At 44.0% G+C, this 25564-nt stretch overlaps 1 protein-coding gene across 4 annotated transcripts; it reads right to left on the bottom strand.

The window, feature by feature from the left end:
* Nucleotides 1–1371: 1371 nt before the first annotated feature.
* LOC129818315 (phosphatidylserine decarboxylase proenzyme, mitochondrial-like) lies at nt 1372–25015 on the bottom strand. Of its 4 annotated transcripts, XM_055874080.1 has the most exons (8): nt 24897–25015; nt 20226–20656; nt 15230–15395; nt 5374–5610; nt 5081–5228; nt 4670–4819; nt 4191–4351; nt 1372–2624 (listed from the first exon to the last, which is right to left on the bottom strand). In XM_055874080.1, the coding sequence occupies exons 2-8, from the start codon at nt 20276–20278 to the stop codon at nt 2349–2351; spliced, it is 1191 nt and encodes a 396-aa protein (XP_055730055.1). In that variant the 5' UTR covers nt 20279–20656; nt 24897–25015; the 3' UTR covers nt 1372–2348. The 4 variants fall into 4 exon arrangements, with proteins under 4 accessions (XP_055730055.1, XP_055730057.1, XP_055730054.1 ...); XM_055874082.1 differs by lacking the exon at nt 20226–20656; XM_055874079.1 differs by lacking the exon at nt 24897–25015 and having other exon boundaries at nt 20044–20228.
* Between the last annotated feature and the right edge of the window lie 549 nt (nt 25016–25564).

A 25564-nucleotide genomic window follows, 5' to 3' on the forward strand; every position in this document is an offset into this window, starting at 1 on the left:
GTGACATACACCTTATAGCAGTCATTTAGGAATGAAAGTGCCATGTGAGTGAGTTATGCTGGCATGCTAAACTGTAACACTACAATAGAACTCCATTAGAAGAGATCCACCTGGTTTGAACCCCTCCATGTAGACACCTGTTAGCAGTGCTTGACTTGGAATGAAAGTAGTGCAGGAGCTGTCTTTTTCCAAGTCCATCCATTAGATCATGTTCACCGAAATTCACAACTGGTATGCTACAGATATTATTTTAAGAGTTCATACACATTTTCCTTTACTTCGGACTTTTAACCAAATGCTCATGACTATTATTATAGCCAACATGAAATAGTAAGCATTATTGACACTGGACGACTGCTGTGTCTGATCCCATGTAGGCCTTCCATCTCCTGCCATTGTGCCCTTCATCAAGGCAAACTTGTCAACATGTGGTCAACCCTCCACCTGGAGCTCTTGGGTGTGCAGGCTTCGCTTTTTCTCCGGGCCTGGAACACTTCTTATCAAGGTTCTGTTGAGCAGCTGATGTTAATGCTACAATGTGGTTAGACCAGGACTTGAAGAAAAGCCTGCACACCCAGTAGATATCCTGGAGAATGGTTGCCATACTTCATGTAAAATATTACAACCAAATACTTTTGTTTTATCAAATGATTCCCTCATTAAATGGATAAGGTTGGCTACTTCAAAGCAAGGTATGTCACTAGACATGTCTATATCTAAGGCTCAAATATTCATGCTTCAGGGGAGATCTATGCACAGCAAGTTATTTGTCAATTGTTTAAAAAAAATGACGTTACCTGCAGCAGAAATGAGCACACAGGCACGCACTGAAGGGTCATTCCGATGATGGCTGATATGTCCATTTTTAAGTGTGCCTTCATGAATTACATTTGCAAAAATCATGAAATACATTTCCATGCCTTTTCATGACCTGATAAACCCTCTTTTGGCAAAAGCCCTTCATGCGCATTCAGGCTGGCTCATTTTCAATAGGCACAATCTTCAACTCACATCCTACTGTCAAGCACAGATTCACAGACCAGTGGAAAATTAATGCCCATTGGCCATTGCTAGTCAACGCAGATCCTGCCTTCATTCCACTTTGATCAAACTTTTTTGCCACTGTATGAATCTAGACCGGTGACAGGCTACTTTGTTTTATAGAGGAGCCGGTACGCAATTCATCAAACATTTGAAGTGTCGGTAAGGCCTCCGGGTAGCTCAGTCCCAAGTCAAGCACTGCCTGTTAGGCATCACTTACAGTAAAACAACAGCGATAATTGGCATCAGGCAGGCAACGCTACTAGCTACCACTAATGGTGATTAATAACGTATTGCTGTGATGGCAGAGATTGTACATCATGGGCTTACTACAACAGGGTTGTATTTATTAGGGCAGACTGAGGCAAAACATTTTACAACAGAAAGTCCAGGTATTCAGCCTGTTTTCTTCTGGCAGGTGCCTAATGAATACGACCCAGACTCGTCTGACTGGGAGGAGTGGTGCCAGTCTGTACCTCCATGATAGGGAGGGAAGAGTCCACATAATCACCCCCAACACAAGCACCTTCTCTGGGGATGGCAGAAGAGGGAGACCAAAGGAGAACAGGAAGGCATTCAGTATCAGAATGAAGGAGGGAAATTAGAGAAGGAAGAGGGTAGACGTGTGGCCTCTGGTACATTCCTTCTTCGTGGTATGTGTACTGTAGGTGTGTGTATACTGTACATTGTATAGGGAAGCCTGTCCACATGATAGAGGCTGTCTGTGACAGGGGTTATCTGTATGTGTGGAGATGCCTCTTGCTAGCCTGGTCCCAGATCTGTTTGTGATGTATTGCCAAAGGCCATATGAGTTGGGCTACACAGCACTAGCCAGATCTGTAATCAGGCTGGTGTCTTGCTGCTTGTGTCTGAAATCTCAGGAGGAACTCCTAGTTGAAGAGGATACCCCTGACAAAAGGCAATATGGGTACAATTTTGCATGTAATTATTTATTATTATATATATTTTTTTAAAGCTATGTTGTTATTCTTATGGAATGTAAATGTAACTAATTGCTATAAACGATCTTGCTTTTGCTGGTCAGGTATGTACACTAGTTGTAATCAACTGTCCAACTGACAGAATAAGTAAATTGTTAATAGAAACTCTAGTCAATGAAACGGGGAGACCCCCTTAGTAGTAATGCAACAGTGGTGACTGAGTTTTTTCTGTAAGTCCATCAGTGTGTCGTATGCCAGCCGTACGTCTCAATTTCGATGTACAGTACAGTGTGTGAATGAGTGTGTGTTTAAGTCAGCCTGTGCACCTCCGCTCAAATCTGTACACACGTTAGTGTGTCCATCAGTTTATTTTAGTCCGTTTCCCCCCAGAAAGTGTCTCTCTGGTTGGCCATCTCGGCTCACAGTCCCCAGGGGTTCTCCGTAGCGGATCTTCTGGCCGGCCTTCAGGTTGAAGCTGAAGTCGTGCGGAGCCTCAAAGAGAAGGACTATAGTAGAGCCCAGGTTGAACTCTCCCAGGTGCTCCCCTTTCCTCATGCTCACGCCCTCCTGGTTGTTGTTGGACAAGTAGCTGAAGTCATTGTACGAGCCTTTGCTGTAGCGTGGGCTGTTAGTGCGCAGCTCCTGGATACAGACACAGAAAGAGAGACAGAGAAAGGATACAGTTTAGTAAATCCAATATATACAATGTCAAGTGTTTTGAGCATCTGGTGGAAAGGATTTGATATAAAGCGACTTATAGTCACGCATATATTAAGTACACGTGACACATGGTAGAATCAAACCCATAGCCCTGATGTTGCATGCACCCTGCTCCAACCAACCCTTAACACTGAAAGGATATCTCATAACTGTCCCATTTATCCAGTGCCTATCATGTGATGTGTAAAAAATGTGAGGAGAATAGTTGAATTGGACTAAGCCCCATTAGACGATGAGCAGAATGATAGCTGCTGAATGAAGTCATATCCTCCTGTTATGTTGTTGACGGTCTGGTTGGGAACAGCTTGTGCCACTGGCCCCCCTCCTCACTTTTCCTCTTCCCATTTAATCTTTCTCGTCTCCCCTCCCCCCTCCTCGTTGACTCCCCTCTCCTCCCCTTCCACCTCCCCCCTCTCCTCACCCTTCCTTCGCTTCCCCCTTCCTGATCAGGCTCTTCTTAATGACAGCCAAACCCAGAGCAGGTGATTGTGTTGGCTTACAGTTAACCCCCTTACCTACATATTAAAACGACCACGTCATTCTAAGCCTCTGGTCTAATCAATGGAAGTATATGGCTCCTATGGGAAATCAGTCAGTTTAAACACAGAGTGGAGAGATTAAATATGCATATCCGGTGTGTGTGTCGGCAGCTTAGGGAAATGGCCTGACGTACAGGTAAGTGGGACAGGAAGCAGAGGGAGCTGAAGGGAGTGAAAGCTCACACTGCGAGAAGAAGTGTAATAGGGGTCAGATTGACATGGGGTTAGAACCTCTCTTAAGTCAGCATTATTTCTACTGTATGTACTGCTTTGTCCTAATAATTCATCTTTGAGTAAATACTATGGCACAGTCTCAGAATAGGCTCAGGCCCTCAGTGTCTGGTCTGGAGTGTGAAGTCACGAGCTCTGCTGGTTGGCTACTGCGTAGCTACCTAGTGGTGTCAAGTCCTGGTCTGCCCTAGAAAGCCTATGTAAATTACGATCGTCAGAGCAGCCAAACTATTCTTTATTTTACGTCTGTTTTGGGCTCTAAAATGTGTTTATTATGATGAAGTTCAATCCCCGTGAATCAGTGAATTATTTTAAAGTTCGCTACAAATTGAGATATTTAGTTAAATAGTGATCCATTCTGACTACTACATTTGTCGTCACACAGGACCACTTGCTGACACAGACCAATCACGGGCTGGCAGGCTACGAGGAGGTTCTCGCCCTCATGCATTCTTTGCGCGACTCTTAGGCAGGATGACAACGACTACGTCGACCATGATCCTTTGCTAGTTATGGCCACTTTCACCATGATCCTTAGTGATTTTTTTGTGCCAGTCAGCAATACGGCGGGCTTCAAATTCAAATACTTCTATGGAAATCTCCCGATGGCGCATGGAATACGTGGATGACGTCTGCGCTATCACTATCTATTGGTTTTAATGTCTATGGGTCAGACTAGTAAACATTCACATTAAGTGGGCTGGAGCGCTAAACTAACCTTGTCAAAGTAGATGCGTATGGAGCCCACATTGGTGGCCCCTACAGCGGTGAGGGAGAAGAAGCCGTGCGTCCACTCTCCGCTCAACACCACCCTCTCGTTATGGCAGAACAGTTCTTTGATCCAGCGGGCCACACCAGGGTTCACTGACATCAGAGAGCCTGGGAGGGACACAGACAGGGAGCAGGAGGTAAATACACAGCTATACAGACACGACACAAAACATGAGGTATAATACAAACTCTGCAAGCAGCACCATATTTATACACCAAATATGATTTTAGGACTGTGCCATTTTAGATCAGATAGGAGTGAGGGTGCAAGGTGCAGCATGGCGAGTCTGAGTACGTAGAATGATTATGGTGTGTGTCCTGGACATCCTGGGATTGTCCTAGCATCCTCCTACCGTAGCAGAGTCATTCTGGTGTTTATATATGATGCATATAGTAGTAGTAGGACAGTCCTAACAGGGTACTGACCAGGGAAGTGTCTTCTGTGGGCCACCCTCCAGTCTGTGGGGGAGTGGAAGCAGTGGTAGTCTCCTGGAGCCAGGTACACCACACAGTGGAACAGCTCATTCCCCTCTTTAGTCACCAGCAGGTCCTGAAACGAGCTGGGGTCCTCTTCATCTGGGAAAACACACATACATCCACCGTTATGGTCAGCAGGCAGGGTGTGCAAGGTGTGCCATACAAACCAATCCTAAATGACCCCTAATCTCTGTGCTAGACAAAACAAATGGGCAAGGTGAGCCTATTAGGTCTATAACATTAGTGAAATATTTCCAACCAATCCGTTGAGATCAACAAGTCTAAAGGAGGTAGGGGGGATTAAGGGTCAAATTGGGATTGGGCATTAGACCAGGAGGGGGAAAGGGTAGAGGTATTCACTTGATGGCTTGATGGTACTGTTGATGGCCTCAGCCCAGGTGTGTGGTCCCAGGAAGGTCTCCAGAGAGTATGTGACTCCTTTGACTTGCTCCACCTCACAGTTCCGCACCCGCCCAAAGTGCAGGATCTTCCCATCTGCTGGGCTGATCTGGGGAAAAAACACGGACATAATGGTGTTAGCCAGGGATCTACTCCTCTGTGTGTATAAAAGCCAGTAGAGAGAACTCTGATCAGACACAGAGCAGAAAGAGTAGTTCAAATTCACACACATAGACGTGTGAACACACACTTACCACGCAGTGTGAGTCACACACGGGCCGGATAGCCGGTTTGAGTTTCCGTCTAAAGAACTCTCCCAGGTTCCTGTACTGAATTAGGTCTTCCACAGCAGCCTCCTGCATGTTGACACCAAACGTCCAGATATACAGACTGTAGACTGGCTTCCTCAGCCAGGTCGGCAGCTCCACCTGGTTCAGCCGACCCCAGGCCCGAGACAGCAGCCGTGTCGGGATGGTCTTGTACAGAGCAACCTGAACCAAGGAGGAAGAGAATGTTGGGTTACACTACACATAGCTAGACTCCATGTTCTCACATTGGCTACATCCTGGCTCCTTGTTTTTGTGGTCTGGCCAACTCCTATGGTCATTGTTACACCAAACGACCATAGGAGTTGGCAACAGTGCACAAACAGATCTGGCACCGGGCAACTGCTTCTCTACTGGGAGAACTCTAGAAGGAGAAGCTAGAACCCTGGCAGACGAGGCTATTGAATGCAAGGTGACATCTTGAATAAAAGTATTCGCCTCCCATATCACTAGGTCAATTGCATCAAGGACATGTGCGGGACAGGTAGTAAGCTTGAGGTGTTGACAGCGTTTTAAAGGTGCCTGAATAGATCAAACTTTTGCACACCTGAAGTTCTGTCTTGGTGCATTGTAAAAGCCTAAAGTGAACAGGTAGAACTCAGACTGTGTACATTTGCAAATATAACTTTTCCAAATAACTGCAAAGTTTCAGTCGCATAGAAAGCCATCAATTCACGGCTTTAAGGATATCTAAACATAAACCTAGCCCTAAGCTGCACTCACCAAAACACGACCACATCTGAGCAGCAGCGTCGGTTTGAGCAGCAGCATCAAAAAAACAAATTAAATCGAAAGTTAATTGATTCCTACATCCCCTTCTACTCTATTCATCTCTGTATCCACGAGATGTGACCAGTCAAGTTGAAGGAGCCGCCTGTCACTTGACTTCTCTGCACAGGTGTAGAACATCCATCTGCGACTCACGCAGAGACACTTACAATGTGAAGCACGAAATTCAGTGTGCGATGAAGTGATGAGTGACAAAGCGATCTGATGATCTGACCCTCCTAGCACCTGCAAGCAGTCAGGACTGTTTAGACTCCTCTATCGCCTGAGCGATCTATATGGTTTGCTGCTTGACTTGCTGCTGCTTCTAGCTGTTCGCTGGGCCAGGCTGGCATCATCAATTGCTTCTGCCTAACTAAGTGGATTAGTCAGGTTCTGGACCAGCTGACATGAGGAAGGAGGAGAAAAGGGCTCTAATAAAGCTTACCTATCCTCCCCTTCGAAAATGTTGCGAATCGGATGTTGCAAGATATCTGATGATATAGATGGGGTTTAATACGCAAAACATGATTCATTTAATACCGGGCTAATCCTGATGTGTGGAAGCAAGCCTCGTTAATTATAATTAGTTGACTGTGCACTTTAGGGATCTGCAGCCTACGGGATCAAATCCGTCTCAAGTCCAACACGGCTACGAACAGCACAATATATATATTTTTTTACATGGCCTCAGATGCGAGGACAGAATAATTAATAAACACAATGGCAGATTTAAAATAGACCTAAAATAGAATAGGTATTAAACAGGTAGGTAGGTAGGAGGGGAAAGGGCCTAGAAAATCCATTTGATCCACAGTGTGGCTCAATCCACATGGAGTTCAGTGCTAAATTAAAAACCATGAAGGTGATCAGAGTTCAGACTGAACAGAAATACAAACGTAGGAGAAATACTGGGGCTTATTTAATGTGGGTTACAACCAAAATTATTTTCCAATTGTTTCGTTCTGAACAGAACCGTTATTTTTTCCCCTTCCAGCCAGCAAAATTAAGTTCTGAACCGACTCAAACCCCCAAAAAGTGAATGTTTATATCGTTACTTTCTGATCCCTTTTTTTTTTTTTTTTTTTTTACATTTAGCTTGACATCAAATTACTTCAGCAATCAGTGCACATAGAGCAGCTTGCTATTGGGCAAGCAAGTTATAGTTGTTCACATGCATTGGAGAGACAAGTTTGGGTGCGAGATGCGACAAATTTTGCAGGTGGGGAGGGAGCAAGAAAGGGTGGAGAAGGAGGCTTGGTTTGAAGCGCTGGGCATCTTATGACATGCACTATCTGAATTAGGCCCAAAGAATTATACCTATGGAGGAGCGGCTTTTATGAAGAAACTTTGAATGTCTTCGACCAGAGAGTTGACTTAACGTTGGGCCACAGCTAGCTAGCTAATAAGCTTGTGGATGCAGAGGCACCAGAATTTAAATAAAAACATCTTACTTTTTAGTAGTTAATAAATCCAATGTGAAACGTGATTACAATACTATCTTTAACTTCTTTGGGAAAGGGGGCAGTATTGAGTAGCTTGGATAAATAAGGTGCCCAGAATAAACTGCCTGCTACTCAGGCCAAAAAGCTAGAATATGCATATAATTAGTAGATTTGGATAGAAAACACTCTGAAGTTTCTAAAACTGTTTGAATGATGTCTGTGAGTATAACATAACTCATATGGCAGGCAAAAACCTGAGAAAAAATCCAACCAGGAAGTGGGAAATCTGAGGTTTGTAGGTTTTCAAGTCTTTGCCTATCTAATATACAGTGTCTATGGGGTCATATTGCACGTCCCAATGCTTCCACTAGATGTCAACAGTCTTTAGAACCTTGTTTCAGGCTTCTACTGTGAAGGGGGAGAGAATAATAGCTGTTTGACTAAGAGGTCTGACAGAATGCCATGAGCTAAGCCAGGCGCACGGCCGTGAGAGCAAGCGGCGTTCCTTTTCATTTCAAAGGAATTGTCCGGTTGAAACATTATTGAAGATTTATGATAAAAACATTCTAAAGATTGATTCTATACATTGTTTGACATGTTTCTACGAACTGTAATATAACTTTGACTTTTCGTCTGAACTAATTGCTTGCGCACTGTGCATTTGGATTACTGGGCTAAACGCGTGAAAAAAAGGAGGTATTTGGACATAAATGATGGACTTTATCGAACAAAATAAACATTTATTGTGGAACTGCGATTCCTGGGAGTGCATTCCGATGAAGATGATCAAAGGTAAGTGAATATTTATAACGCTATTTCTGAGTTTTGTGACACCTCTCCTTCTTTGGAAAATGGCTGTATGTTTTTCTGTGACTTGGCGCTGACCTAACATAAATCGCAAGGTGTGCTTTCGCCATAAAGCCTTTCTGAAATCAGACACGGTGGCTCTATTAACGAGAAGTTTATCTTTAAAATGGTGTATAATACTTGTATGTTTGAGGAATTTAATTATGAGATTTGTTGTTTTGAATTTGGCGCCCTGCAATTTCACTGGCTGTTGGTTAGGTGGGACGATATCCCAGAGAAGTTAAATAACATTGAAAAAGTTAATCCATTTTAAATCAAATTTTTAAAAAAACGGTCCCTAATTTCTGAACCACGCTTGTAACGTCAGTAGGTTACAGTAGCCTATGCTTTGGAGGGGGAAGCGCAGGTAGCCTATACACGCACTGGCAAAGATTTTAAGCTGGCAGGCAGACATTGGAACAAGTTTCTGAGTGACAGAGTGAGGGCTTTGCATAGGCACTTTGTTGATGGGAAAAAAGTTCCCGGAAAGTAAAATAACATTATTCCCAAGCTTTTAAAATAACGGTTCTGTTCCGGAAGAGTATAGTTCACTTTCGTTCCCGGTTCCGATTCGGTTCCTCAAAAAAAAAAAAAAATCCAGTTTTCCTGGTCGCAACATACGGAACATTGCAGATAGAACTATAACGTACAGATCAAACTGATGAAATGAGCTGACAAAATGATTCAATGTGATTGATAGAGAAGCACCCTACATGACCATAAGTATGTGGACACCTGCTTATCAAACATCTCATTACAAAATCATGGGCATTAATATGGATTTGGTCCCCCCTTTTCTGCTATAACAGCCTCCACTCTTTTGGGAAGGCTTTCCGCTAGACGTTGAAACACTGCTGCGGGGACATGCTTCCATTCAGGCAGAAGAGCATTAGTGAGGTCAGACACTGATGTTGGGTTGATTAGGCCTGACTCGCAGTCGGCGTGCCAATTCATCCCATAGGTGTTCGATGGGGTTGAGGTCAGGGCTCTGTACAGGCCAGTCAAGTTCTTCCACACCGATCGACAAACCATTTCTGTATGACCCTCGCTTTGTGCACGGGGGCATTGTCATGATGAAACAGCCTTCCCCAAACTGTTGCCAAAGTTGAAAGTACAGAATCGTCTAGAATGTCATTGTATGCTGTAGTGTTAAGATTTCCCTTCACTGGAACTAAGAGGCCTAGCCCGAACCATGAAAATCAGCCACAGACCATTATTCCTCCTCCACCAAACTTTACAGGTTGCACTATGCATTGGGGCAGGTAGCGTTCTCCTGGCATCCGCCAAACCCAGATTTGTTCATCAGACTGACAGATTGTGAAGCGTGTTTCCTCACTCCAGAGAACGCTTTCCAATGCTCCAGAGTTCAATGGCGGCGAGCTTTACACCACTCCAGCCAATGCTTGGCGATGCAAATGGTGATCTTAGGCTTGTGTGCGGCTGCTCGGCCATGGAAACCCATTTCATGAAGCTCGCCGCCACGTTGCTTCCAGAGGAAGTTTGGAACTCGATAGTGAGTGTTGCAACCGAGAACAGACAATTTTTACGCGCGCCAGCACACAGCAATCCTGTGAGCTTGCGGGGCCTACCACTTCACGGCTGAGCCGTTGTTGCTCCTAGACGTTTCCACTTCACAATAACAACACTTACAGTCAACCGGGGCAGCTATAGCATTGCAGAAATTTGACGGACTAACTTGTTGGGAAGGTGGCATCCTATGAAGGTGCCACATTGAAAGTCAGAGCTCTTCAGTAAGACCATTCTACTGTCAATGTTTGTCTATGGAGATTGCATGGCTTTGTGCTCAGTTTTATATACAACCGTCAGCAACAGGTGTTGCTGAAAAAGCAGAATCCACTCATTTGAAGGAGTAACCACATACTTTTGTATATATAGAGTACGTCTGTTCTATAACATTACTATCTGAATGCTCTGGAACGTAACACACCGTCCTGAATTTAAGCCACCGGTGCTGCCTGCTGAGTCTAGATCCGCCCACATAATTCACAGGCAGTTAGCTCCTGTAACTAAAGATAAATCACAGATAATGTCCAAACTGCAGAAAATGAGATCAGCAGATGCTATGGATGGCAGACAAGTTCCATCTCCACGACTGAGTTTCCCCTTTGAAAAGTGGTCCAGGGGAGGTGGAATAGATCAACATTTCATTAACATTAAATGCTTATTGGCTGATGGTAAGGGAAAAACAGCGTCCATTGAAACTAAGTGCACTCAGTCGCCCTGTGACTATGACAGCGCGAGCGAGCAAAGCAGGAGAACAAAACAAAGCATTTCTCTGTTATTGTGTGGCCCACACAAAGGGCCTTTGATAGGCTGTACGGTAGGGCCTGTACAGTGAAGCTCTGCAGGTCCAAATGGGTCCAGCCATCTGTGTCAGGGGAAGGGGGGTGCACCTCACACAAGGATGGGCATTTTAAATGATTTCACTATTCGTCTCAGGAGAGGCAGTGCACTATGTACAGACGGGTGGGGGTGGGGATGGTGCCCTCAGCACAGACGGGTGGGGGAGGGGTGGTGCCCTCAGCACAGACGGGTGGGGGAGGGGTGGTGCCCTCAGCACAGACGGGTGGGGGAGGGGAGTGAGAGGACCAGGGGCGGGCGTGTCTGACATGGAGGGAGATAGAGTAGCCAAACCAAGTTAGACAAACTTGTTGCTGCGATAGGTTCTCTATCCTCTCATCTGGTAGTGTGTGTCTTGATGTAAAGGAGCTAGCTAGCTACACTAGTCAGCTAAGTTAGTAAGCCAGCTAAGTTAGTAAGCCAGCTAGCTAGCTGGGCTAATTGAGGCCATTTTGTTGTGCGTCCTTGACGACAACAACTCACTCCTATTAAACAGCCTACCAGTTGGTTGATCATTGAAGCCTACTCCTAATTTAGCCAACTTAATTCTGTAATTGTAAATCCATTTTGCATTGATTAAAAATCTCTCACTTCACTTGCTACACATGGAGCCTCTGACGGTAATGCTTTGATTGACCGACAATAACAAGAGTGAAAAGTGTGTAGGCTACCGGTACATTTTATTATTAAATGGGGCGCACTCATAAAACTGTTGTTTTATTAAAAATGCATAGTCTAATCATTTTATTACATTTTAGACAAAGTCTTTACATTAAAAAAAGGCAGACAGATACAGTACAGGTCAAAAGTTATGACACCTACTCATTCAAGGGTTTTTGTTTATTTTTTTACTATTTTCTACATCGTAGACATCAAAATATTGAAATCATGTAGTAACCAAAAAAGTGTTAAACAAATAAAAAATAGATTTTATATTTGAGATTCTTTAAAGTAGCCACACTTTGATAACAGCTTTGCACACTCTTGGCATTCTCTCAGAGCTTGAAGGAATGCTTTTCCAACAGTCTTGAAGGAGTTCCCACATACACTGAGCATATGTTGGCAGCTTTTCCTTCACACTGCGGTCCAACTCATACCATCTCAAATTGGGTTGAGTTTAGGTAATTGTGGAGGCCAGGTCATCTGATGAGGCACTCCATCACTCTCTTTCTTGGTCAAATAGCCCTTACACAGCCTAGAGGTGTGTTGGGTCATTGTCCTGTTGAAAAACCTATGATAGTTCCACTAAGCGAAAACCAGATGGGACGGCGTATCACTGCAGAATGCTGGGCTAGCCATGCTGATTAAGTGTGCCTTGAATTCTAAATAAAATCACAGACAGTGTCACCAACTCCACACCTCCTCCATGCTTCATGGTGGGAACCACACATGCAGAGATCATCCATTCACCTACTCTGCGTCACTAAGATACAGTGTTTGGAACCAAAAATCTTTAATCTCAGACCAAAAGGACAAATTTCCACTGGTTGAATGTCCATTGCTCGTGTTTCTTTGCCCAAGCAAGTCTTTTCTTATTATTGGTGTCCTTTAGTAGCAATTTCTTTGCAGCAATTTGACATTGAAGGCCTGATTTCACGCAGTCTACTCTGAACAGTTGATGTTGAGATGTGTTTGTTACTTGAACTCTGGGAAGCATTTATTAGGGCTGCAATTTTTTGAGTCTGGTAACTAATTAACTTATCCTCTGCAGCAGAGGTAACTCTGGGTCTTCCTTTCCTGTGGCGGTCCTGGTGAGAGCCAGTTTCATCATAGTGCTTGATGGTTTTTGCAACTGCACTTGAAGAAACTTTCAAAAGGTCTTGAAATTTTCTGGACTGACTGACCTTCATGTCTTAAAGTAATGATGGACTGTCGTTTCTCTTATGCTCTTTGTTATTGCCATAACATGGACTTGGTCTTTTACCAAATAGGGATATCTCCTGTATACCACCCTTACCTTGTCATAACACAACTGATTGGCTCAAACGCATTAAGGAAAGAAATTCCACAAATGAACTTTAACAAAGGCACACCTGTTAATTGAAATGCATTCCAGGTGACTACCTCAAAGTTGGTTGAGAGAATGCCAAGAGTGTGCAAAGCTGTCATCAAGGCAAAGGGTGGCTACTTTGAAGAATCACAAATATAAAATATATTTTGATTTGTTTAACACTTTTTTGGTTACTACATGATTCCATGTGGTTTTTCATAGTTTTGATGTCTGTATTATTCTACAATGAAGAAAATAGTCTAAATAAATAAAAACCCTTGAATGAGTAGGTGTCTCCAAGCTTTTGACTGGTATTGTGTGTATGTATACACACACACACACACACACACACACACACACACACACACACACATATATATATATACAGTGGGGAGAACAAGTATTTGATAACCTGCAAAATCGGCAGTGTTTCTTACTTACAAAGCATGTAGAGGTCTGACGGAATCTAAAACAAAAATCCAGAATATCACATTGTATGATTTTTAAGTAATTAATTTCCATTTTATTGCATGACATAAGTATTTGATCACCTACCAACCAGTAAGAATTCCGGCTCTCACAGACCTGTTAGTTTTTCTTTAAGAAGCCCTCCTGTTCTCCACTCGTTACCTGTATAAAAGACACCTGTCCACACACTCAATCAAACAGACTCCAACCTCTCCACAATGGCCAAGACCAGAGAGCTGTGTAAGGACATCAGGGATAAAATTGTAGACCTGCACAAGGCTGGGATGGGCTACAGGACAATAGGCAAGCAGCTTGGTGAGAAGGCAACAACTGTTGGCACAATTATTAGAAAATGGAAGAAGTTCAAGATGACGGTCAATCAACCTCGGTCTGGGGCTCCATGCAAGATCTCACCTCGTGGGGCATCAATGATCATGAGGAAGGTGAGGGATCAGCCCAGAACTACACGGCAGGACCTGGTCAATGACCTGAAGAGAGCTGGGACCACAGTCTCAAAGAAAACCATTAGTAACACACTACGCCGTCATGGATTAAAATCCTGCAGCGCATGCAAGGTCCCCCTGCCCAAGCCAGCGCATATCCAGGCCCGTCTGAAGTTTGCCAATGACCATCTGGATGATCCAGAGGAGGAATGGGAGAAGGTCATGTGGTCTGATGAGACAAAAATAGAGCTTTTTGGTCTAAACTCCACTCGCCGTGTTTGGAGGAAGAAGAAGGATGAGTACAACCCCAAGAACACCATCCCAACCGTGAAGCATGGAGGTGGAAACATCATTCTTTGGGGATGCTTTTCTGCAAAGGGGACAGGACGACTGCACCGTATTGATGGGAGGATGGATGGGGCCATGTATCGCGAGATCTTGGCCAACAACCTCCTTCCCTCAATAAGAGCATTGAAGATGGGTCGTGGCTGGGTCTTCCAGCATGACAACAACCCGAAACACACAGCCAGGGCAACTAAGGAGTGGCTTCGTAAGAAGCATCTCAAGGTCCTGGAGTGGCCTAGCCAGTCTCCAGACCTGAACCCAATAGAAAATCTTTGGAGGGAGCTGAAAGTCCGTATTGCCCAGCGACAGCCACGAAACCTGAAGGATCTGGAGACGGTCTGTATGGAGGAGTGGGCCAAAATCCCTGTTGCAGTGTGTGCAAACCTGGTCAAGAACTACAGGAAACGTATGATCTCTGTAATTGCAAACAAAGATTTCTGTACCAAATATTAAGTTTTGCTTTTCTGATGTATCAAATACTTATGTCATGCAATAAAATGCAAATTAATTACTTAAAAATCATACAATGTGATTTTCTGGATTCCGTCTCTCACAGTTGAAGTGTACCTATGATAAAAATTAGACCTCTACATGCTTTGTAAGTAGGAAAACCTGCAAAATCGACAGTGTATCAAATACTTGTCCTCCCCACTGTGTATACATATATATACACACACACACACACACACACACATATATATATATATATATATTTAAATGAATAGTCTTGCAAATAAGATTTTGTTCTTAACTGACTTGCCTAGTTAAATAAAGGTTCAATAAATAAATAAAAGTAATCGAATACTAACGTCCGTTCGGATATTTAAATAACTGTGCCCATCCCTACACACCCACATCAGTGCCTCTAACAGACCACCTCTAGCCGAGAAAACCTAGGGTCACGACGCAGGGGAAACTAACGACCATAGGGGTTATTAGAGTGATGATAATGCTTTTTAAGTGTTCACGTTGTACTTTACCTTGTAAGAGAGGAACTCTCATCCTACTCCACAAGTATTCTAAGAGTTGGTACCCCTGGATGCTGAGATTGACATTCACACACAAACCCACAGATAGACACAAATAAATTATGCAGCAGCTGTTAGCAGGTAAATACTCACCCTGCTTGTTGGTCTCCAGCCAACCTTGGCCAGGGGCTTGAGTGCACCGAAGGTCAGGAAGTAGTAGAGGAAGCTGAGCGGCCATGAGCGCAGCCGCAAGGCGGGCCGGGACATGCAGCTCAACTGGCCAAGACGACGCCGCAAGGCCAACTGAGGGAACTGCAACCTGTGCAACCATACAAAACGCTGGGTTGGCACAGGTATGGCCGTGTATACATAGTACACACAAAACAGTCTCAGTACAGAAACACTGAAAGAGGACAGACAGACAGACGACAGGCAGGCAGACCGACATGCAGGGACACCGACAGGCAGGCAGGGACACCCCCGGCAGTCCACCCGGCAGGCAGACAGCCCAGCAGGCAGGACAGAGGCTCACACATTCACCCAGACTCTCTCCCCCACAAACACCCACACAGGCAAAGCACGTGAATAATGCACATACCTATGTCCACGCAAAGGACATGACACAATGGTTATACACAAAGACGTGTTAAATACCGGCATAATGGGAAAAACAAAATGACACAATGATGCCCTCTTACTTTATACTGTTCAAACACAAATCACACAACACATTCCTATCAGGAAATAGGCTACTGTAGGTTCACATGTTCTGACTGCACACATCCTCCCCACTGTATCCCCAAACTCTCCTCAACAATGCAGATGGTACTCTTCTACAACATCTCATCCAAACCACCACATGGTTTCCTAAGAAACTCCTCATATATTCATATTTCATACAGAATCCACCCTACTCTTCAGGCTGCTTTTAGTCAGGCCAACTGTGTGTGTCCTTAAAATATCCTAATGCCTAACTGCCATCCATCCAGATCTCTCAATATGTTATGTTAAAATAGCTAAAAAAATAAATGAGCCTTCGCTGATAAATGCGGAGCGGGATTTTGATGACAAACCTTGTGCTTGTCATCAAAGCGTGGATGGTAAACACACCGCATAAAATGCATAGAAACAGCATATCCACCCAACAGCCAAATCAAATCATCTGTGCATGAATATGCCTGGCTGCACTGTAAAACAGTCTATTAAAATAGGCCTAAGTGGCTGTGATGTATTGCCCTGGTTCTGTACAATAGGACCAACTAGGGCAGCAGTGATGCAGCAGTGGCCTCTAAAGGGGGGAGGCCAATGTTACCGCAACAAGGGACATCAACGCACGCAATGTGCAAAACCACCGTCGTTGTCCAAAACCACAGGACGTGTACGAATACCCGCACTTGCGTTCTAAATAGTAGGTATTTGGGTATGCATTTCCCCCCCTCCTTTCTATTATAAATCTATATTTTTTATTTGATTTTTTGCATACCCAAATAATTTCTTTTATAGTATATACATTTTCAAATAATAATGAACAAATGGCTCTGCTATGTCCACATTAGCTTCAGTATGTCAGGGGATGTGGATCATACTTGGCCCTGAGAGTGATGAGCCAGAGCTAATAGGCCTGAAAAGGGAGGGAGGGGGGAGAGAGGGGGTATAATACATTCTGCTATACAGCTATCTATAGGCCTAAAGAATACCAGTCCACTCTAATCAGGATAAGAGACAAGCGTGCCATGGATAGCTTCAACACTGACACCCTAATAGACAGTCAGCAGCACCTTAACACCTGCCACACACACAGACACTGCCAACTAGAGGTGACCTGTAGGCCAAACCGAGGAGGCAAGTCTAATGACAACAATGGAGTAGGACCGGATACGTTCAATTACAACAAGTGACCCTGACAATCTCACGCATGCACACACACAGAAGCTCACAATCAATTGACACAGACACACTGACATAACTAAGCTAAGGACCCTGGGACTAAACACCTCCCTCTGCAACTGGATCCTGGACTTCCAGACGGTCCCCCCCACGTAGTGAGGGTAGGCAACAACACATCTGCCACGCTGATCCTCAACACCGGTTCCCCTCAGGGGTGCGTGCTTAGTACCCTCCTGTATTCCCTGTTCACCCACGACTGTGTGGCCAAGCACGACTCCAACACCAACATTAAGTTTGCTGATGACAACAGTGGTTGGCCTGATCACCGACAATGATGAGACAGCCTATAGGGAGGAGGTCAAAGACCTGTCAGTGTGGTGCAAGGACAACAACCTCTCCCTCAATGTGAGCAAAACAAGGGAGATGATCGTGGACTACAGGAAAAGGAAGACCGAACAGGCCCTCATTTACATCGAAGGGGCTGAAGTGGTGCGGGTCGAGAGTTTCACGTTCCTTGGTGTCCACATCACCAACAAACTATCATGGTTCAAACACACCAAGGCAGTCATGAAGAGGGCACGACAACACCTTTTCCCCCTCAGGAGACAAACTATTTGGCATGGGTCCCCCAGATCCTCAAAAAGTTCTACAGCTGCACCATCGAGAGCATCCTGACCGGTTGCATCACCGCATGGTATGGCAACTGCTCGGCATCTGACCGTAAGGCGCTACAGAGAGTAATGTGTACGGCCCAATATATTACTGGGGCCAAGCTTCCTGCCATCCAGGACCTATATACTAGGCGGTGTCAGAGGAAGGCCCAAAAAATTGTCAAAGACTCCAATCACCCAATTAAGTTATAGACGTGTCTCTCTGCTACGGCACGGCAAGCGGTACTGGAACGCCAAGTCTAGGTCCAAAAGGCTCCATAACAGCTTCTACCCCCAAGCTATAAGACTGCTGAACAATTCATCAAATGGACACCCAGACTACTTACATTGATTCCCCCTCTTTGTTTTTACACTACTGCTACTCGCTGGTTATCATCTATGCATAGTCACTTTACCCCAACCTACATGTACAAATCACCTTGACTAACCTATACCCCGCACATTAACTCAGTACCGGGCCCCCTGGATATAGCCACGTTATTGTTATGTAATTCTACTGTTACCTTTTATTTTATTTAGTAAATATTTTATTAACTCTATTTCTTGAACTGCACTGTTGGTTAAGGGCTTGTAAGTAAGTATTTCACGGTAAGGTATATACCTGTTTAATTCGGCGCATGTGACAAATAAACATTTGATTTGATGACACATACTCACAGGTCGGTCAGTGGCCCTGTTGTGTCTTTAATCCCTGTGTCATTATAGACCTGTTTTGCCTCAGCGCTGAATCAGATCAATTGAATGGTGCTTTACAGGCTGGTGTTGATGCACCCTTTGTGAAACTACAGACAGTGCTTAACGATTGTCCCCAGCATAGCCATTCAGACAGAACACTGCCCATATTGTTCCACATACACACACAGATCTGAGGATGGTTTTTAGATCCGGAGCAGTGTGTGGAGCTGTGCGGTTCAGTGGGTCTGTCCTATCACCACCTTTAACTGTCTCATTTCTCAAGGGTTTGATCACCACAACATAAGTCAGGGGGGGGGGGGGGGGGGGTCATCAACAAATCTAATGATCCACAGCAAGAGATCTAAGATACGCCTGATTCTAGAAACCTGGAATTATTAAGTCATCAGGGAAAATCACATCTCTGATTACCTTGGCTACACGGATGACTGGGCAGGGGATGACTTCCACCGAGGCATGCTGCTGATGTGGCTGTATGGTGCCGTTCAGTAGGTAGTGTACTGGAGCTAGCGACTGCTCTCCTCACAGTCACCGCTGGTTGGCTAGCCTAGTTTGGACTGCAGAGTGTGACACTGGGCCACTCATCTTTTCTACACTCTAAACAGGAGAGCAATATTTACTACTCACAGCCTGGACGGGCACACAACAGCATATAAGATTAGAGCTAATATAGATAATTTAGCATAACGTTTAACCCCTTTATAAAAGGATATAAAAAAGGCTAAGAAATAATTTAAATGTAATTGAATCTCAATTCTCATACAAGTCTACCAGTGCAGAACGTTTTAAATATTGAATATCTTTACCATAACCTGTCATATGCCTTGGTTTCAGCCATCGTATAGCTTAAACATTCCAGCCACCCGGGTAAATGCCACAAAAGTAACAAATTCAACATGTAAAGAGTACACTTCTACCCTTAAAAAAAAAAAATCCTGGCTATCCCGTCTGTAGCTCGCTCTCTACCACACAAAACACACGCTCCAGCAGCACCCCCCTCTTCCTCAATGCAGGCACATATTAGCCAATCACTGACTGCATAGCATTCTCTCTCTCCTGCCTCTATCCACACTAGCCGAGTCTTAGCCTTCACGCAGCTATTGAAAAGTAACGGATAGATGGTGTTCTTTCAGGACCACTTCTGAGGCTGGCAGGGTAAGGCTGGACCAGATGCTTTGTTCCCCCTTTGACTGGCCTGCCTGTTCGGGGCTTAAGGATATTACGTTGCAATTAGGCTAAACAGGGGCTTTGTGCTGCCTGGGACACAGAGAGAGAGAGAGAGAGAGAGAGAGAGACAGAAGATTGAGAAAGAAAAAACATTGAGGGAGCTTTGGGAGTGCAGACCAACTGTACCCACTCAATAGTCACCCCCTTGGCTCCCACTTGTCCCCATGCTCATGAAGCAGCCAGGGCACAGCTCAACACAAAGTACACAACACAACCACCCACTCACAAACCACACCAGTGCTACACCTTCAATCTCGCGACAGAACATTACATGAATAGTTCCATCTATGTTCGCTCAAGTCATCTCTCTCAAGCTCTTTCAATCTATCTCTACCACTCATGTACTGTAAACAATCCCTCTATAGGCTAAGTACCATTCATTCTCGCTCCATGTCAGTCCTCTCTCTGTCATGTACAGCAGGCATGTTATACACACGTCAAGTCATCCTGTAGTCATTCATCTCGTTCCCTCTCTCCCTCTCAGCATACCTGAATCGGTTCCTGTGGCTGAGTGCTTGGGCCCCCTGGGTGCCCTGGCCTGAGCTGTCGCCGCCGCTGACTCCCCCCTGCTCCCCAGAGGAGCTGATCGGCCGGAGCCGGCGCACATCAACCCTAACTCTGTGGAGATTGTAGCAAGACGGAGGGCTGTGCAAAGACTTGCAGCATCTCACCATTTCCCTGAGCTCCGCGCTGCTGCCCGCTGCAGGTTCCTGCTCTGACACATTATCACTGAAGGTGTGGGGGGGATTACAGACACTTCTCTCACTGGGGCTGCCTCTCTCTCGCTCAGCGTGCACACGTCTGTTCTCTCGCTGGATCTTGTTCTCTCGCTCCGCTATTCTCAAGCCCGGCCCCCTTCTCTGGTAGGACGGATGTGACGTGGTGAAGGGGGGTAATCCGTTCGCTCCCTCTCTTCGCTCTCTGTCATCTCTCTCTCTCTCTCTCAGGGTTCCAGGGGCCTCAACGTTATTTTGTACCAGAGGGCAGAGGCTGGGTGCCAGAAGGTGGGGTGACTGTTTCACAGCTGATCTGAGAGGAGCTGCAGCAGACTGGTGACAGTGAGAGACTGGAGGAGGACTGGTCTGCCTGGGGGGAGGGGCAGCTTAATGAGAGAGAGAAAAAAATCCCATCAGCTATAGTGTTCATGGACCTTGTTAAAGATTCCTGGCCGCTCCCCTATACTGCTAATAAGTGTTGTGTAACAGTATAATTCAGCATTCATATGGATGCTAGCCGTACCTTGTTTTTTTAACTTAGGTTTTGGCCTGTTTTGAAAGCCTGGCTAGACTCCACTGCTTCCTACCTTATCCTATCCTACAATCAGCCGATTGGGTGGGTGGGGGGACATCTGGACCCTCTGTCTCCCAACTACACGAATAACAGAAAAACTAATTGTCATAATCTGCTATCTATTCATTCCCTGTTGTTTTGTTAAGAGTGAATCATTTCAGAACGTTAAGCATTGGTTACCATGAAGATAACTTGGTTAAATTAATGTCTATTTTTAAAGCCCATCAGCTTTCTTACTTGTCTGACTTTTCCAAAATAGCCTCTCGTTGAAATTTCATGTCTTGTTAAACACATAAAAAATTGCTTTTATGCACTAGCAAATAATCCCTTTGGTTTGGTGTCAGTTACATTAATCACGGTTCAAAGGGCTGAAATGCATCTTCAGTAGCCTTTTAAAACCATCCCTAAAAATACCACAGTCAGACAACAGATGTCTAACGATGCCACTTATCATTCTGAAATGATTCACTGTTTACAAAACAGCAGGGAGTGAAAAGACAACAGATCATGATCTTATTAGCTAGGTTTCCATCCAATTGGCGACAGATTTCCATTTGAATATTCTAAAATCTGCATTTAAAAATGTTGCTTTCTCTCACCAGTGGTGTGTTTCCACCAAACAGAGTTGTTGCGGATAAAAATCTGAGCATGATGACGTAGTGTGCGCAAAATGTACTTTTCCGTTTAAAAAATGTCATGCACTGAATAAAAATCTAAAAGTTCAATGTGTTTCAATCACAGTTTCAACTCTACCGATAGTTTTGTCACAAAAACTGTTGGGTTAAATATCAAATGTGCCTATTCTGGTCCTGGCACCTGCGCTCTAGCCAACAGCTCACAGACACAGTCTGGGTAGGCTGTGCTGGTAGGCTAATCTACATGATGAGATTATTATGGATAAGAGTTCAAATACTGTTATGTCAAATGGCAGTCAAGCATCGATCACGTCATCAAAGTAAGACCAATATTATTGGAAAGGGGCATCAAGATCACTGTGCACTTTCACCACCCAGTGAAGTTCATAATTTATTTCATCTGTAGCCGAATAAAATGCACGGTTTCCCGTAGCCTGGGCAGCCGCTACTTGGCTTTATGGATCTCCACTATGGGAGATTCATAAAGGCCTTGATGTGGCCAGCCGGTAATCCACTCGAGTGTCCCGGCTACCGGTACGTACTTTCTCCATTCAGGCTGCAAAGGCTTCGACTTCCTCAACTTTATTACAGTTGAAGTCGGAAGCTTACATACACCGTAGCCAAATGCATTTAAACTCAGTTTTTCACAATTCCTGACATTTAATCTTAGTAAAAATTCCCTGTTTTAGGTCAGTTTAGATCACCACATTATTTTAAGAGTGTGAAATGTCAGAATAATAGTAGAGAGAATTATTTATTTCAGCTATTATTTCTTCAATCACATTCCCAGGAGGTCAGAGGTTTATATACGCTCAATTAGTATTTGGTAGCATTGCCTTTAAATTGTTTCAATTGGGTCAAATGTTTCAGGTAGCCTTCCACAAGCATCCCACAATAAGTTGGGTGAATGCTGTCCCATTCCTCCTGACAGAGCTGGTGTAACTGAGTCAGGTTTATAGGCCTCCTTGCTCACACACGCTTTTTCAGTTCTGCCCACAAATTTTCTATAGGATTGGGGTCAGGGCTTTGTGATGGCCACTCCAATACCTTGACTTGTCCTTAAGCCCTTTTGTCACAACTTTGGAAGTATGCTTGGGGTCATTGTCCATTTGGAAGACCCATTTGTGACCAAGCTTTAACTTCCTGACTAATGTCTTGAGATGTGGATATATTGAAGCAACATTTTCCTCCCTCATTATGCCATCTATTTTGAGAAGTGCACCAGTCCATCTTGCAGCAAAGCACCCCCACAACATGATGCTGCCACCCCTGTGCTTCACGGTTGGGATGGTGTTCTTTGGCTTGCAAGCCTCCCCCTTTTCCTCCAAACATAACGATGGTCATTATGGCCAAACAGTTATATTTTTGTTTCATCAGACCAGAGGACATTTATCTAAAAAAGTACAAATCTTTGTACCCATGTGCAGTTGCAAACCGTAGTCTGGCTTTTTATGGCGGTTTTGGAGCAGTGGCTTCTTTCTTGCTGAGCGGCCTTTCAGGTTATGTCATTATAGGACTCGTTTTACTGTGGATCTAGATACTTTTGCACCCGTTTCCTCCAGAATCTTCACAAGGTTCCTTGCTGTTGTTCTGGGATTGATTTGCACTTTTCGCACCAAAGTATGTTAATCTCCAGGAGACAGAACGTGTTTCTTTCCTGAGCGGTATAACGGCTGCGTGGTCCCATGGTGTTCATACTTGCGTACTATTGTTTGTACAGATGAACGTGGTACCTTCAGGTGTTGGGAAATTTGTTTTCTGAGGTCTTGGCTCATTTCTTTTGAATTTCCCATGATGTCAAGCAAAGAGGCACTGAGTTTGAAGGTAGGCCTTGAAATACATCCACAGGTACACCTCCAATTGACTCAAATTATGTCAATTAGCCTATCAAAAGCTTCTAAGATCGTGTCATGCACAAAGCAGATGTCCTAACGGACTTGCCAAAACTATAGTTTGTTAATAACAAGAAATTTGTGGAGTGGTTGAAAAACGAGTTTTAATAACACCAACCTAAGTGTATGTAAACTTCTGACTTCAACTGTAATGGTGAGAAGGTGAAAAAAAAAATGACTTTATGAAACACTATTTTCTCCCACCGTGCTAGACAGGCTAAATGCTAATCGCGGATGTTGCGTATCGTGTTCAGCCATTCAGGTTGCTGCAGTGTTTTTTCACACCTAACCTAGCGTAGCAGGTGTAAAAGAAACAGGACCCCTGGTCTGATTGTTTCAAAATAAAAAAGTTATGCTTATTGAACATAGTTTTTGTATTGGATTTGTTGGCATGAACTCGTTTACGGAACATTATTCATAGTTTTAATAAATAGTAAATATTTGTGAAATAATGCATCATACCGGCTGTATTTCTATATTATACATCTTGAAAACTTGATTGCTGATATGCAACAAAAATAAAATGGAACTATATCAACAATGGACTAATGTAACAAATACCAAAAGATAGTTTTGGGGTGGAATTTTCCTTTAACCCTGAGCAACATGGGCCTGGTATCCACAGTACTCCACTAATTATACATTTTTCAACACGATAACATCTTGTATCCACCCCCCATTTCATTGTTTTACCTAAATGTACTGTAATTTAAGATTTAAAACGGCAAAGTTCTCTGCCGCATGGCAAAATGTGTAGAATATTAGCTTTAAAGCGGAAACAACAAAAATTATGTCTGAACTATGATAAATGTGTAGAATAGCAGGAAATTTGCTTGAAAACGGCAAAGTTCTCTCTCCGATGCCAAGAGGCGGGCCTTTAATATTGGTTAATCTGGCCATGCACTGCGAAGTTATAAAACTTATATGCTATTTTTATCTAATGCGAGTTGTGTGCTGATGGGGTCCATAATGAATTTGCTTTCACAAATGAGGTCCCAGCCGGTCCCAAAAAGTTTGAAAACCTGACCTAGAAGGCCTCTCTAGAAAAATAGCACACTATACTCCCAGAGCGTCCAACTATTTTCTCAATATTGTTTATCCATCAGTCTGATGTTGCACCTTTTTTGGGGGTGAGAGTCTTCAGTTAACACTATTAGTCTCTCAAGCAACGCATGTCTTCAACAAACAGGGAGCCGGTCCCTAAAAGCAGGACAACACCCACTTCCTTCCTTATCTGACACACTGATGCTACGGACTAGTGTTAGTAATCTACTCATAATAACAGTTACTGTAAAGTGATAGGAACTGTCAAAGTAACACTTCAGTACAGATTCTGTTTATCCCAAAATTCACTTTGGATTTTGTTACCACTTCCTGTAACAGTTCCCTATTAAACACTATTCTGTTGAATTAGATTACATTGAACACTTACATAAACATAGTTACATATTTCAGATAATGCATTATACAACGTTAATCTAAAATTGTGTTAATCCATTTTCAAAAAATAACCTCCGAACATTACCTTCTGTTGTCTGAAGCGTGAATCAAATTGACAAAGGGGAAGTTAAGTCTCTCACTGCGTGCTAGTTAAAGGTGAAGGCTAGTCAGTTCCCTCTACTCTCTCACAACAAAGTCCTGCGTACTGGCTGGACAAGCCCTTTAAGAGACTAGAGGGTGGGCGGGCAGATATCACGTTCAAGGGAGTATATTTGCTGGGTGATGTCATCTGACTCACCACATGCCAAAGTAGCCTAATGGTCCAAATGCACAAAACTACTGTAGAATCTACAGCTGTAATACGATAATCATCTCATCATTCATCAAATTGACAGCGGGGCCATCTTAACGATAAGTTTGGGGTGATTAACTAGACTTCACAAATATTCAAATGTGTACAGTAAAGATAGCACTGCGTAATCAACTAAGCCTACAAGCAGCCATGTACATGTAACTGCTAAAATAAAGGAAACACCAACATAAAAATGTCTTAATAGGGCATTGGGCCACCATGAGCCAGAACAGCATCAATGCACCTTGGCATAGATTCTACCAGTGTCTAGAAATCTATCGGAGGGGTGCGACACCATTCTTTCATGAGAAATTCTATAATTTGGTGTTTTGTTGGTGGTGGAAAACACTGTCAGGTGCCGCTCCAGAATCTCCCATAAGTGTTAAATTGGGTTGAGATCT

This window comes from Salvelinus fontinalis, chromosome 21 (assembly GCF_029448725.1).
Source record: "Salvelinus fontinalis isolate EN_2023a chromosome 21, ASM2944872v1, whole genome shotgun sequence".
NCBI lineage: Eukaryota > Metazoa > Chordata > Actinopteri > Salmoniformes > Salmonidae > Salvelinus > Salvelinus fontinalis.

Excerpts from the sequence above, each read along its gene's own strand:
- LOC129818315 (XM_055874079.1), bottom strand. The coding sequence starts at position 20,228 with ATGGTGAGATGCTGCAAGTCTTTGCACAGCCCTCCGTCTTGCTACAAT. Across the intron at positions 15,396-20,043 it reads AGCCACAGGAACCGATTCAG|GTTGCAGTTCCCTCAGTTGG; the intron begins GTATGCTGAGAG and ends ATGGTTGCACAG. Across the intron at positions 5,611-15,229 it reads GCTGGAGACCAACAAGCAGG|GTTGCTCTGTACAAGACCAT; the intron begins GTGAGTATTTAC and ends TCCTTGGTTCAG.